General features: G+C 41.8%; 1 protein-coding gene across 1 annotated transcript; it reads right to left on the bottom strand.

The window, feature by feature from the left end:
• On the bottom strand, positions 1–7,701 carry LOC123511660. Its single transcript, XM_045267713.1, is given in 10 exon segments — positions 1–1,732; positions 2,578–2,730; positions 2,824–3,038; positions 4,030–4,102; positions 4,301–4,432; positions 4,609–4,709; positions 4,712–4,756; positions 5,304–5,334; positions 5,579–5,655; positions 7,530–7,701. Coding segments are annotated over 8 exon segments (819 nt in total). The 5' UTR covers positions 5,648–5,655; positions 7,530–7,701; the 3' UTR covers positions 1–1,732.
• Positions 7,702–16,785: the final 9,084 nt, after the last annotated feature.

The raw sequence follows: 16,785 nt of genomic DNA, 5'->3' as shown, positions 1-16,785 counted from the left end.
GGAGTGTGTTACAACTTTTCTCCGATGTTACATAAAAACTTAATCCCTGGTTGTCTTCAAATGTAACTTACATACATATTGATTAGATAATATTCCACTAGATCATCTGTACTCACAGTGGAAAGAGGGAAAACAATGAAAACATGGACCTTAACTTCTTATTTCCGACAATGTTACATCTAATCCTTATCAGTGGTAGTTATTTTTCTAATATCAAAACTTACGGATGTACTGAATAAAAGGTACAATCATACTGAAAACACGTAAACATTGAGAATATGAGTCATATCATTGTTCTCTCGCAGTATTCCACTACTTTCATTGAAGGTAATTTATTGATAGATTCATATATTATATTTCATCAACATGAAAAGAAATAAAGATGCAGTTTGATGCATGAATAACAACAAGTTTACAAAATCACTCTACTCTCTATGACCCAACTTGGTGTTTCCAGTGACGCCACAGATGAGCAACATGAACATTGCGTATATTGATGCAAAAAAATAATAAATAAATAACAGATGAATGAATAAATAAATAAATAACAACAATAGATCAATGAAAATAGCTAAAGAAACAAAGATCACGAAGAAATGTATTAATTCATCACAAACTCCGTAAACGAAGATCTAAAGATTCCTGAATACTGATGTTCCTCACCTGACACTCGTACACACACACTCCGTCATTCCCATTCTTGTATTCTGAAACGCTTTGTTCTCTCGCCACGACTATTTTCAAAGGCCACATAGATGATCACCATAGTTCTCAATGCTGTTTCTTCTGTTAATGATGTTGAAATTTTATAAATCTGCCACTAGTACCATAAAAACAACCTTCAAGACAAGAGTCATTTCAAGTAGAAGTAGAGCCTTTAGAATACAAGCAGTGAAGGCGCGGCACAGAGGTGTTTCAGAATACGGCTCTTTTTACTGCTAGACAGATATTCCCTTTATCAATACCTAATAATAACTTCTGAGACACAGTTCTCGTGGCAAACTCTCTTTAAAAGTATTATAACGTAAAAGAACAAAATCAACCCTGTTTCTCATCACTAATAGACAGATATTTCTTATAAATGCCTTTAACTTTCGAGCCATGGACTTCGTATATTGTAAACTCTTCTATCGTTTTGTAGCTAATCTGCCTCTATCCTCTCCTGTGTCTTCATGCAAACAGTCTTTACGGTGCTGGGAAGGTTGAAGAAAGGCGGTCATAGCAGTGGCAGGATTAGACTACAATAGCAAGGAAATAGGGGTGTATTGGTTGTCACTGCCCATGCAGGCTGCCGCGAGTGTCTCCACAGCGAGGAACAATACGATACTCGCTTGCTAATCTAAAAGGTGGCCATAAACAGTTATGAGATTAAACTACCACAGCAAAGCGTTGAAAGAGTTTTGGCTATCATTGGCGAGTCTGTCACAGGTGTCTTCAAGCACACAGCATGTGAGGAGGGACTTCAGTGTATTCGTTCGCTAATCTAGAAAGTGGAAACCTTTCAATTGTGATATCAACAATTTACTGCACTAAAGACGCCGCACCAACTTTCTACAAGCACCAACAATATGAAAAAGGGATTAAAAAATAGGTTTTCCAGTGTCTAGTCAATACAATGTTCAAACTTTCCCGTGGAACTTGAAGAAATATCTCAGAGCGGCTGATGATGATAAGGACTTCAACTCTTACGTGCACTCATCGCCAGGACCCGAGCAACACTCCGCACTCAGACCTGGAGTCATAATACAGTGAAAGGCTTAACAACACAGGTGAACAACTAGCTTCAGTCATGTGCCATCGTACAGCTATCTAGAGGATTGCTATTCATATATCTATCTACTCATTCTATCTACTGAGATCAATAAAATGTTGGAATCACTAGAGGACCAGCCACCCCAGCTATTTTGAGGATCAGTAATGTGATGTTCGGTCACTTAGTTTGAGTTAGACTAAATAGGTCATGCTAGGATATAACACACTGGATTAGATTAGACAATATAACCTAGCTAATCATAGCCAAACATTATACAGTATCAATCTGGGCCAACTTAACAGTGGTTGGATGGCTGAGTTTCACGAGGTGCGAAGGCTTTCATACATACATAGTACCTTACAACATTCTCACATCCACGCTCTGCCTCATCGCGTGAATCGTAGGCAATGGTGTGCGCCGCGACCCGCGAGACAGCAGTGGCGATGCAGGAGCGAGAGGGAGATACGTGCACCTCAGACAGGTGTGTCAGCAGCGGAACACGACACGAGGGAGTCACCACCCTTCACAGGTGTATACAGTACAGCTGACACGCCCGCTCACCAGCTCACCACCGGCCAGGATTGTGATAGAGATCAACGGTGAGTCCACTATGTGTTCCTGTGGAAAAGTCCCTTATCTACTACTACTACTACTACTACTACTACTACTACTACTACTACTACTACTACTACTACTACTAGTCTACTACTATATACTACTACAAGTATTACTACAAGCACCAGTATCAGTATGGCTACTATTATTGTACTATCGGCATCACCTATACCAACACCACCACCACAAGAACCATCACCTGATCTCACCTACGGCGCGGCTGGCATGCCCTTGGGCAAGATGAGCCAGGTGTGCACGCGGTCGAACAAGTAGGGCATGAGTGCATTGTGCACGGTGCAGGTGTAGAGGCCGGCGTCCTTCGGCTTCGTCTCAAGCACCAGGAGATCCCCGGAAGGCTGGACCTGCAGGAGGGCGGGGAAGGAGACGAGGCATATCACTCAGGCGTTATGACATCAGCGCCGCAGTTTGTGTTCTCACCCCGCCACTGTCCTCACCTGGTACTTGTAGCCACTAGAACCAGGCATGAGTCGCTTGCCGCGGAAGTACCAAGTTGTGACGGTGTTCACTCCTCGTTCTAGCACACGGCACGGCAGCAACACACTCTCACCATGCTTTCCTCGTGCGCGTCGGGCGTACTGCCATATGCGAGGGATCTGCTCCACTCTCTTATGACCCAGGTAGCAAGTCATGGCGGGGTTCGCTCTCTCCCCTGAGATCAGGTAATACAGGACATACGATCATGTTCTGAAACTTTCTGAGCCACACATCCACTACATTCAAAACTATCTAGTTGAAGTTACATCAATGTTTTTACGATTCCAGTGACAGATTACATATTAACAGGATTTCCACATTATCAAATAGAGGAATAATCTTAAGAACCTAATCATCTCTGTGGTTAAAAAGAAGAAGAAGAAGAAGAAGAAGAAAAAATCATGGTGAATGTAAAGGGATTTAGAATACTCGTCTTAGTGGCGGGGGGGTAGGGGGTGACAGGGTATGTCAAACAGGCGAAGAAGTCAGCAGAGTTATGAGGGGCACTGTGGATGTAAGGGAACACGAAGATGAATCAAGCATCAAGCTGAACACCGTCATGGCCGATTGGCCGAGTTAAATCAAGGTACACTACAATAGGAATGGCTATCAGCCCCACGTGTTCTGTTCAGGGTGACCACTGACACCAAGCACTGATGAGCCTCACCCTTCCTAATCAGACGGATTTTGAGTTTAGTCTCTCAGCTGAACGTTGGTAGTGACTGATTAGTGCAGTGGTTTTCAACCTTGGGGCCATAAACACAACGGTGCCACGGCAAGAATTTAGGGGGGCCATGATGAGCTGTTGCAAATTGCACATTTCCAAATAATTTTGAAGATCTAAATAAAAGAAAACTGCATCATTCTGTCCTGGCAGAAGAAAATTTTCTTCTTTTAATTAATTACTCTAGTAGAAAAATAGGTTACAAAATATTGCATAATGTTTTTTACCGGGGAAGAATTTGAGAGATAAATGAAGAGGAGCCACGAAATTGTTAAGAATTGGTGAAGGGAGAATCGAGACAATAAGATGAAGAACCACTGGACTAATGAGACCAGTCATTCAAAGGAGAAATGTATAGGGAAAAGAAAAGAAAGAAAGAAAGAAAACAGCAGTTAATAACATGTTATTGAAGCGTTGAGAAAAAAAACACACACACACACACCTGTAAGGATGACGGTAAAGTTGCGCGTGTAGACATGTCCTGAGGGCGTGGTGAGCTTCAGAGAGTAATAACCCTGCATGGAAGCAAGAATCATGTGTTACCCTCAAACATGACTGCACTCAACAAGCAAGACACGCTGACAGAGACACGAACACATAGACAGACACAGCGCTGTTAATATGTATGAATTTAAGGAAGATATTCGCCACCCTCTCTCTCTCTCACACACACACACACACACACACACACACACACACACACACACACACACCTGATTCTTGGAGGAGGCACAGTCTATATAAACATCGGTGGAGATATGCAAGTATGGAACAATTCGTCGGCGACCTTTTCTGGAGACAGCGATCTCAGACGATGGTGGCAGTAAGTGGTGAGACGCCTTAGCCTGACAACAAATGGTAATGAAGAGAGGTAGTAGTGGTAGTAGTAGTAGTAGTAGTAGTAGTAGTAGTAGTAGTAGTAGTAGTAGTAGTAAGAATTACATTCTGAAGCCACAATAAGGTAGTAACAGAATCAGCATCATACAACACACACCCTCGAGGTGTGAAGAGCATCACACACCTGCGGGAGGATTTGCTTCTGGTTATTGAGCCACACTAGGGAGGTGCCGTTGGGAGCGTACATTTCGCAGGCCAGCATTGCGTCTTGGTTGGGCCGCAGCTTGAAACGCGCGGGGAGCAGGAGGCTGACCACTTCACCTCAGTTAGCGCTGCGAGGAAGAGGCAATGCGGGGTGTACTTTCAAAACATCTCGGTGTCTATACTTGATTAATCTTAAAAGGCTTTGGTGGAAGCAATCGGAGTTTTAATTGAATTTCCATAATGGTTTGTTCTCAAAATATTTGTGTCTATGCTCGACAATTCTAACAGACTCTAGTTGAAGCTGTCAGGGTTTAGAAGTGTTTTTGTGATGCTAATGATAGTTTACCCTTCCACAACAGCATTCAAATATTCACTCCACTAAAAGGATATCATGGAATCTGTAAACATCCTACAAGACACAAATGAATGAAAAGAATAAATTTTGCAGTTTTTATACAGTACAATGTTCAGACGTGTCTACAGAACATGAAGAGAGATCTCAAAGTGGAAACTAATCGTAAAGAACCTCTCAGAAATGAACGGAACAGTATCATGAGATACAATACTGTATCCTAAAAACCTGAAGAAAACGATTATCTTAACCAACAAAGAAAACTATCCGCCTAGGTGTTTGGTTTTAGGGATACTTGAAAATAAAGAAATGTTGATACTCACGACTCGGTCTTGTTGAGGATGAGGCGTCTAGCTGTTGGGAAACATATATTCTTCAGTGTCTATCCATAAGCACAAGACGACACAGTAACTTATGGCTACTGACGGAAAGTGATCACGTACTGGAAAAATTTGAGAAACACTATTCTAAAATATAACTGAATGATAACGAAAACACATTATCATTACTGCAGTGCGCCTACCAGCAGACTTCAGCGATACCCTTTGCAATCACTGCCCATAACACTGAGGCGAGACATGCAAAAGAGATGGCTCACCTTGGGCCTAGCTGGCGTCCCCCGCGCAGCCAGCAGGAGCAGCAGCAAGGGTAAAGTAGGGAAGGTCATCGGGCTGTCTGCCTCACCCATACCGCCAGGTGAAAAATAAGAAGGGAAACATCAGTCAGATATAACAAATAAGAAAGATGAAATACACATGCATATGAACTTATCCTTCGTGATTTGTCCGTCTGCAAAGCACTGCGCTAATCTCTCTCTCATTGTATGGACTACCAGCAATTAACATTCTCTCCCTACCGGCTACCACAGACAGGGAACCTCGTCCAGCCCGACACCCACCACCCACACTTCTTCCCTCCCTATATCAGTACCAATGTACCGCCTCACTATTGCTGCTTCTTAAGTAAACAAGAGTAAAAAGTTTTTCCTTCTCTCGACAGCGTTACGCCTCTTCTTGTCTGTTATCAGTGTTGCGCCACCAGACTCGACTCATTACTGATTGAGATGGCTGCATTCCACCACCCAGACAAGCGGCCTACGTATACCTCCTCCACAATCTCCACCACCCAGCCTCCGCCACCACCCCTGCCTGACTTGCCGCGCCATGCATTGTTAAGCCTTTTCTTTTCTTTATGTACAAAGCGTATAAATTATAATCCGAACAATACTATATATGTATCTACTTGTCAACCCATTCTGTCACGTATGGCTAGATAAACTAATAAATGGACTTACACAAATGTATAGAAATATTTATATGCATCTTATCAGCAGACTTTCATCTACATTCCTAAGAGTGGTGTTGGTATGACTGTCCGTCAACGCAGTGATGAAGACGAATTTGGGATGAAAACTAACCAGACCTTGCAACATATGCGGGAAAGGGAAAAAGCGTAATAAATAAGTAAAATGAATAAGAAATATCAGTAAGTAAAAAAAAAAAAAAAAAAAAAAAAAAAAAACAGAAGAGCAGCAATTCCCGAGAGACGAACAAAGCAAGGACTAATTTGTGAATCATTTTCCAGACGCAGAGCGCGCTTCACGTGTCAGGGAGGCTAACACGGGAAGATAAGAATTTCATGACCATTAGTCGATCTCTATGAATACATTTCCACGCTAAGATAACACACACACACACACACACACACACACACACACACACACACACACACACACACATTCATTGTTTTATGTCCCCCCCACCTGTACATTTTCAGTGTAAACTTTTTGTGCCACTGCCAAATTAATAAACCATATATTATTATTATTATTATTACACACACACACACACACACACACACACACACTAGACGCTGACGTAGAGGCTGGCTTGACGCATTACGAGTATATGAGGCGACAGGAAGAGCGCATAGGAGGAAGACGACATACAGGAAGGCAGGGAGTGAGCAGGGCAGAACACGAGGCAATGGTGAGAAACAGTATTGTAGAAGGCGCAGGTGTGTGTGTGTGTGTGTGTGTGTGTGTGTGTGTGTGTGTGTGTGTGTGTGTGTGTGTGCGCGAGCGACGGATATTTTTTTTCTTTTTTTTATATATCTCCTATTTCTTTGGCAATTCTCTTTGAATGAGTGGAAATCACACATGAATATAATTGAGAAGTAGGAGGAGGGGGAAAGGGTTCCTCTTCATTTAAGACTACATACAATTGAATTTTGTTAATTTCAAGGCGTGTGAAAAAGAGACAAGAACAAAAACAACAATAATAAAAAATAATAATAATAATAATAATAACAATAACAATAACGATAATAAGGTTGATCTGCACGAGTAACAGCTTGGTACCTGTGCTTCATGACCTTCACCACAACTCTCGCCTCACAAATCTTTGAAATTCTCATGCAAATGTTAGTGAGACAAGTGACGCCAAACTTCGCCATTGTATATAAGCAAGTCTTGGTTCACGGTTAAATCATTAAATTAGGTGTAACACACACACACACACACACACACATACACACACACACACACACACCTCTGGAGGGGAAGGGTGGACAGGTGGCTGAAGTGAGGTGTGTACACTGCAGATCCTGGGACAAGAATGACGTGTCCTCGCAGCGCCTCGCCTTATAACACCTTAGCACATCACGACACAAGCCCGGGAAGAGTACGCCAGAAAGAGCTCTCGCTGCTACGTACCGCTTTCCCTAAACATTGGCTGGGAGTCACCAACCATCTCCCAAATCATTCTATTAATCGTGCGTGCCTGCGAGTGTGTACGCGTGTGTAGAATTTCACAATTTCACTAGCAGTTATGTTATCTCAGTAGTTCCTCGTGCTTTTTTTTCACTATTATGATTTCATCACTAACGCATCCTTTAGGTAGCGTGTTTTATAAGTACTGTCTCTGCAAACAGGTCGTATTATTAGAGTACGTGGCGTTCGCCGTGACGAGGGAGACAGCCATTATGGGTGGGAATGGTGCCATGATCTCCGCCTCTGAACGCTGGTTAGGGTTAATCTGACACTCGTATTCGGCTTCATTGCTGCGAAGGAGACAGACGGGCTGACAGACAGATAGATGAACATGTCCGTTTTTTAAGAAGATAAGAACATAACAAATTTAAGATGCTGCAAGAGGCCGTCAGGCCCACACCTGGCAGTCCCTGTGTGAACAAAACTACATAAATCCACCTACCATCTCCATCCATAAATTTGTCTAATCGTCTTTTAAAGCTCCCTATTGACTCAGCACTAACAACATGATTACTGAGTCTGTTCCATTCACCAACCACTCTGTAAGAGAACCATTTCTTTCCTAAACCTAAATTTCTCAAACTTGAACCCATTATTTCTGGTTCTATTCTGGCTACTGATTCTAGGAACTTTGCTCATGTCCGCTTTGTTGTAACCCCTATACCACTTAAATACTTCTATCAGGTCCCCTCTCAATTAAGGTGGGCCACCGCGGAAAATTTTCCACGAATATTTTCAAAATTTAGCGTCCGCAGTTTTTTCGCTCACCCTGGCCTTGATATCCTAAATTATTACTTGAAATTTTCTTTTTGAAAAAGTAAATCTCCTCCTCCCCGGAAGCTGCCTCACTTGCGCACTAAAATATGATATATGTAATTCATTCAGTGCTTGTATCTAGGCAAAATTTTTATTTAGATATTTTTTCCCTTCGTAAATTTCAACGCATGGCATCCTCTCCAGCAGTGCGATGGGAGGAGCTCGTATCTTTTACTCACCGTGACATCAGTCACACCAATGACACCACTGGGATAATAGAACCTCCCTAGACGTCAAAGGGAAAGGTATGCCATGCTTCTCTCTCTATTTCTGTTAGATGAAAACGTCCTTAGACATGAGTTGACTAGAATTAGAATCAGAAACTTCAAGAGGAAGAGATGGAGCGGCCAAAACTGTAAATCAACAAGAAAGAAACGTAACACCATCTTTAGATAAGGAGACAAAATATTAATACCAAACTAACGTCCAGTTTGCCTAACTTGAACTGACAGTACGAGTATATGACTAAGCCTGGCAGTGTAATCGTTAAGACAAGCAAAGGGATGCAGAATCCACAGCATGACTCAATTCCAGAGCGTCAGGGCAGGGGAGAGACAGAGACGTCGTGAATGAGATGAGTAAGAGTGTAGAAACGAAAATGACGACTTAGAAAAGAGAAGGTATAAGGAGCCGCGGGGATGGGAGGCGCTGAGGGATCGAGGGGCAAGAGGGGAGTGTCGGCGGCAAGTAAAGGGGAGCGAACGAAAAGCTGCTAATTGGAAACGATCGAAAAGTGTCCATCTTGTATTACCTGCGCAGTAAAAATATCTCAGGGGTTCAAGAGGCATCCTTTCCCTCCTTCCCTTGTGGCAGTGTAAGTGGGAACTCAATGGCCGCCCCCACCCTTCCCCTTCCCCTTCCCATTCCCTTCCTTTCCCCCCCCTTCCTCCCTTAATGACAGCCAAAGGGAGACGAAGAGAAGGAGGAAGGCGAAAAAAAAAGTAATATAAAACAAATAAATTGATAAAATGTGGAGAGAGAGAGAGAGAGAGAGAGAGAGAGAGAGAGAGAGAGAGAGAGAGAGAGAGAGAGAATTCCACGCTTCCTTCTTAACTTCTTATAATCCTTGTTGCTACTGTTGTTGTCGTTGTTATTGTTGTTGCTATCATTACTATTATCATTATCATTATTATTACTATTACTATTATCATTATTATTATTATTATCATTATTAATTATTATTATCATTACTGTTCTTGGCGGGAACATTTTGACGCGTTGTGGAAGGTGAAGGGAACACGTGCTGGTATATAGGTCAACATTTTGCTCCCAAAGATAAGTATATATTCGCTTACCACCCCGTGTTTCCTTCACCACCTTCTACTGCCACCATTGTTATTACCATTATTACTATTATCATTATTATTATCACTATCATCATCATTATTTCTATTACCATCTTACATCCTCCTCTTCCTCCTTCCTCCAGCCTCTAAGCACTCCACCCATTACTACTACTACTACTACTACTACTACTACTACTACTACTACTACTTCCTCTCCTTTCCTTTAGGTCAGGTCAAGTCAGGTGTGGTTAGGGAAGCTTTGCCTTTCTATCGGCGCTTCCTTGATGTTGTTTCTATCTTCTGTTCTGCTCCTTCCAACAAGTTCTTCCGCTGATTTTCTTTTTCCATATTTCGTACACTATTTTCTTCTTCTGTTGTATCTTATCTTATATTTTTCCCTGCCTCCTCATCCCCCACCCCTGTATCCTTCGTAAGCAAAGCGGCGTCACCATCAAAAGCGGGAAGGAGCCAGGGGAAGCATAACAAAAAGGGGGGATCGACCAAGTGTTCCCGGAAGGCAGACAAGGGCCGCGGGAGGAATTAAAGGCCCGCCAAAGAGGTGTCACGCCCAGCACAAGCCGCTCCCTTACCATCAATCATCCGCTAAACTGGACACCCTCACCACGGGGAAGGAATGACAATGGGAGGTAAGAGACGCCTGTGTTGCGCCCTCTTGCTCTTAAGTTGTTTTGTTCTCCTCTCATCGTCGTTATCTTCCTTTTTTTCTCTCTTTTTCTTCTACCATTACCACCATCACCACCACCTGCTGTATCTCATTCTTATTCTTTTCCTCTTCTTTCTTTCTCTCCTTCTCGAGCCTCCTCCTCCTCCTCCTCTCCCTGCCCGGTGTTAATAACAAAATAATATCAAAATTAAAAAAAAAATTGTATATAGTATAAAAAGAAGACGGTTTTCCCATCATCCTTTATTTTCCTTTCTTCTATTATTAAATTCTCTCTTCTCTCCCTCTCACTCTGTTTCCTTCGCCTAATTCTATCCGCTCTCCGTTTACTTGGCGTGACTCATCGTGGGAATAACGATACAGAGGAGAACTGCTGACAGTTCCGCTGATGCGTTCCACTTCTTCATCTTCTACGGGTAATCAGCTTATTATGTAATGCCTTGAACTCTCACAAGAACTATTTTCGAAGATTACAGAGATGAGAAGTCGAGTTCTCAAACGTTTTCACCATTCACGAGGCGAGCACTTGCTTTTAACTATCACTAGACTCACGAAAACGTCATTGAAAACCTCAATAATTTTTACTGCAGAGAGAGAGAGAGAGAGAGAGAGAGAGAGAGAGTCGTATAAAAGTACAAGTGTCATAATAGTAATATAAGAATATGAATATTAAGACGTTTCTCATCCACAAGAGTTTTTGCATAACGCGCGCGGTGACGGATTGAGCTCTGCCCTTGCTGCTCAGTCTGCCTTCCACACGACACCTGCCACATCATTGTACGAGCATCTAATACTTTATATATTCATACTATCCATACATTTTCTCATATTTGTACACACACACACACACACACACACATACTTACAGGCGTTAAGTTCAGCTTTGAGGGAATGCAGACCTTGAGACATGCGCGGAATGTCACATGCAGCCAACATTGGATTTATCAACTGTGTTGACTGGGATTGTGAGGAGTGTTTACGTCACAGCCTTATCACTCATTACCTCAGAGCTTGCCTGCTGTCTGGCGGGAAGGGCAAGGTGCACTCAGGTGGATGGTGGTGGCGACCAGGAAATAGGGAGGGGAAGGAAGCCCCAAAGACCACCACTCCTACTACAGATAGGCCCAGCACGAAAGTATGCGAATAAGTACGTACGATACATGGTAATATTTGATCTAATATTACTATTTTTGTAAGGTTTGGATTCTCATAAGAATCTTTCAAAAAGGCTACAGAAATTATAAATTGGATGCTCGTGAGTGACTTGTTCCCCGCCTCATGATGCAAAACCTGTTAGACCATCTGCATCATAACATCCTTAACAAGCCCAGTGACTGATGCCTGAGACTGGTGGAAGTACACCCGATTGATGTACAATGAAACGTTAGAGAGTACGACCCCTAAATCAGCAATGGAGTCACTCATACCACAGCTTCTTTAATCTTTAATAATGCAGTGACTCACGCAAACACCTGAACAATCATACTCAAATTAGAGCAGCACAGGTGTCCCGAAAAAGGAAGCCGCCGCGCTTGTCCACCTCTTTGTCACTCACACCACAGTGATAAGACAGACTTGTTACATCCAACCATAAGAATGGTGAAGCAATGCACCCGCCGCCACAAGTGCAAGGCTGGCCTGCTGGCTGGGATCACAGAGAATGCTGAGCCACTGAGTCTGGACACCAACTCTGTTTTCCTTCTGATAAAATGAAAGGTTATCAGTGCGCTTAATGTCAACAAAAGGTAGTTCACAGATATCAACACACACACACACACACACCACATTATCGAGAAATCTTTCTTATCAACGATGAAAGTTTTGTAAAGAGCGTGATATATTCATTCACGACTCTCCAGATAGAATTCCGCGAATCCGCCAGTCAAGATCTCTCGGGACACAATAAAATCAGAGCGGTATGACGCTTACTCGAAGTATAAAGGCTTATTCTACTGTAGAGATGCGTTTGTCCCCCTCACGTAACACTTTACTGCCCGTGAACATGAATCACTCCGTCTTGCTGTACAGTCTATGCGTGTCAAAAGGAGCGGCGTCATAAGGGGTCACTGTACCTACAGCTGTGTATTTTTGCATGCTTTTAGTTTGGTTTATATATATATATATATATATATATATATATATATATATATATATATATATATATATATATATATATATATATATATATATATATATATATATCAGCTCCCTACTTGATAAGTAGTTTTCCTACCTGTAATTTTAACAAAAGTGACATGGTAAATGTCATTGGCGAAAGCTGCCTCTGATGAGTATCATACCGCTGCCTTCTCCATAACCATCAGACACCATCACACCACACCGCTTCAAGGTATCCTTGGCGCCCTGTGACCTGCTCAGTCCCGATGAGTCCTCACCCACCCGGCACCCTAATAGCGCCTCAATCCAGCCAGTCCCGGTGAGCACTGCCACCCGCCAAGCTCCCCATAGCCAGACCACCATCCTACCGCAGCCGAGGTAGTAGTTTTCTTTCCTATTTAGTGCAAATTCGAGTGTTGCGGGTGTTTCCGGATGATACAAAGGCTCGCTGTGCTGGAGTAGGCGGAGGCGAAGAGAGGAGAGGAGAGGAGAGGAGAGGAGTGGTGTGAGCGGAAGGGAAAAGGAGATGGAGCAGTTAAGAAAGTTCCAAAAAATACCTCTTCGACTTTATATCACAATTTTTCTATTATTTGGTGAATTTGCTTTGTTTTGGTATTTGATTCATTGATGTATATGAAAATCAGATTACAATCCGTAATAAATCTCAAGCTTCTTTCTTTTTCTCTCTCGTTGAAACAATTCATTGGTCGTTCTATTTATTTATTTCTATTGGCACACCCAAGATTATTTTGGTGTTTGATAGATTTAAAAAAGGAGAAACATGACCCCAAGTAATAATATCCAATAACATTAGTCCAACTATGCGTATTTTTCAAATTTAAAATTTTCAGTGATGAAATATAAAAAAAAAATTCAATTCTTTATATGACGAGAAATTTGCTTCCTTCATTCGGACGTAGTTTTTTTTTCTTTTTCAGAAAATGTAACGCAACGTAGTGGTGTTTCCTTTCTCGACATATAATGTTTTTGTGGAAAGGAATTGTAAGAGGGAGTGTAGTAGTACTAGTAGTAATAATGTTGGTCGTAGTACCTATATATATATATGGCATATAAATATAGTAGTAGTAGTAGTAGTAGTAGCAACAGCAGCACTAATATTGTGTAATTCACCTCGGTCGCCTACTGGTCACCCAGCCAGTCTTCCACATTACGGAGCGAGCTCAGAGCTCATAGACCGATCTTCGGGTAGGACTGAGACCACATCAACACACAACACACACCGGTAAAGCGAGGCCACAACCCCTCGAGTTACATCCCCTACCTATTTACTGCTAGGTGAACAGGGGCCACACATTAAGAGGCTTGCCCATTTGCCTCGCCGCGTCCGGGACTCGAGCCCGGGCCTCCTCGGTTGTGAGCGGAATGTGCTAATCACTACACTACACGGTGTGTGTGTGTGTGTGTGTGTGTGTGTGTGTGTGTGTGTGTGTGTGTGTGTGTGTGTGTGTGTGTGTGTGTGTGTAATTCACCATGGTCGTCTGCTGGTCACCAAGCCAGCCTTCCCCATTACGGAGCGAGCTCAGAGCTCATAGACCGATCTTCGGGTAGAACTGAGACCACAACACACTCCACACACCGGGAAAGCGAGGCCACAACCCCTCGGGTTACAATCTGTATTTACTGCTAGGTGAACAGGAGCTACTCATTAAGAGGCTTGCCCCTTTTGCCTCGCCGCTTCCCGGGACTCGAATCCGGGCCCTCTCGATTGTGAACCGAGCATGCTGTGTGTGTGTGTTACATTGTACATATACTGTTCTGAATGGATATGAGAGAGAGAGAGAGAGAGAGAGAGAGAGAGAGAGAGAGAGAGAGAGAGAGAGAGAGAGAGAGAGAGAGAGAGAGAGAGAGAGAGAGAGAGAGAGAGAGAGAGAGAGAGAGAGAAGGGGGGGAATGGGGGTTATTGAGGTGCATGAGAAATGTAAAAACGAGGAAGGAGTGGGGATGGAGAGAGACATGATGTGGAATTGAAAAAGGTGAAGCTTAATATACATCAAGTTCTGGCCAATGATATATCCCTCTAGGTAACAGTAAGGGTAGGAAGGCTGCTTCATCAAGTATGGAGCCATATATATATATATATATATATATATATATATATATATATATATATATATATATATATATATATATATATATATATATATATATATATATATTTTTTTTTTTTTTTTTTTTTTTTTTTTTCCAGTCAATGGCCATGATGACCAGAAATATGTATACATCACTAGGTCAGCACACATCAAGTTAGGCAAGAAAGCAGCAGCTCTCAGTCCACAAGTTATAGAGTGAACTATCTCGATGGAATTTCACTAAATTACAGCAATAGAAAACAATTTTATATTCATATTAAAAGATCATATAATTTTTAAATAATGTACAATAATAATGATAATAATAATAATAATAATAATAATAATAATAATAATAATAATATTAACATGTAATAATAATAATAATAATAATAATAATAATAACTATAAAACACAAAAATAATGGCATTTTACCATACAGTTTCCATGAATGTGTGGTGATATTCAAGGAGAGAAAGCAGAAATATTCAAATAGCCATCTATTTATTTATAGTTTATGGAGAAATCAATACCAAGTCACAAGCACTGCTTGTATCCCTTAAAGTTGCATTTTGCAACATTGGAACACAACATATGCTACAACTCCACAGGTGAAACTACAATACTCAGGTCTGGTGAAGTATTACATGTTCCAAACCCAACAAAGTCAGTCCACCCTCAAAATGTGATCACAATTCTTATGTATGGTGGAGAATGTCAGTGTTCAGAGGAATACAGAAGAGGATGAGTGTGTGAGGCTGTTGGAAAGTGGAGCTGGCTGAAAGATGAGCAAACATTAGCAGAGAAATAATGAGCAACACTTTGTCTTTGTAATTATGATCTGTAGATTCTGAGTCTTGAAGTGGTTGGTTTCATGTAAAAACAAATATAAGTGAAAATACAATTTGAAAAGGAAAATTATTAAAAATTACAAGAATATGCAGATTTGTCTGAGTGAGGATATATATATATATATATATATATATATATATATATATATATATATATATATATATATATATATATATATATATATATATCTTAAATGTGTATGTACAGTAGATGCATTCCCATAAACATGAGATGTACGTACTCAAAATATGTACACCCAGCCGCCAATGAAAGTGGCGCGCATTATAAACAAACCCGTATCTCATAGCGCGGGAAGAACTGTAGCTCATTTGAAAAGAATGTGGCTAATATCTAGAAGTGGCAACATAGGCCGGCTCTTTAAACATCTATCAACCGTCACACTTCAAAAAATTATCACTCAGTTGTCACTTGCTCACATAAGGAAGTACACTTGCTTACCCGCTCCCCGCACAGTGTGTCAGTTTTCTTCGTTCTCTTTCATATTGGTGTGGAAACTTAAGTGTCAATGGCACGTAAACATCAAATATCCCCAGTCAATATAGCCCTTATTGACTCACTCCGGAAGGGTGGTTTTGGCTCTAAGCATATTTCAAAGGAGACAGGACTCCCACTAAGAACAGTACAACGCTGGTTGAAGCGATGCAGAGACAATACCGGAAAATTAGCACCAGTGAAGAAAACTGCCCCTGGACGCAGCCGTATTTTATCAAAGAGGACACTGACACTGATTAAGCGTCAGCTAAGTGTCTCGCCATTCCTCACAGGAAGAGAAATTAAACAAAATTACCCTGATCTGCTGACACATGTCTCCATAAGGACAATACAGCGGCGGACACTGGAGGACCTCGACATGAAAAGTTACCGTGCTGCAAAGAAACCACTGCTTACACCCGCCCACAAAGCTAAAAGAGTCAGATTTGCTCAGGACCATAAAGACTGGCCATTAGAGAAGTGGAGAAGAGTAGTGTGGTCAGATGAGAGCATGTTCTATGTGACAGGAACACCACACAAAAGAGTACGCCGACCAAGAAACTCGGACAGATATGACGAACGGTACACTGTAAACGCAGTTAAGCATCCCTCCTCTGTGATGGTGTGGGGGTGTTTCAGCTACTTTGGTGTTGGCAACTTAGTTATGCTTGACAAAGGAGTGTCAATGAACACAGAAAC

Source organism: Portunus trituberculatus, chromosome 31 (genome assembly GCF_017591435.1).
Source record: "Portunus trituberculatus isolate SZX2019 chromosome 31, ASM1759143v1, whole genome shotgun sequence".
NCBI lineage: Eukaryota > Metazoa > Arthropoda > Malacostraca > Decapoda > Portunidae > Portunus > Portunus trituberculatus.
The sequence above is the reverse complement of the archived record's forward strand: the minus strand, read 5'-3'. Positions and strand labels throughout refer to the sequence as shown.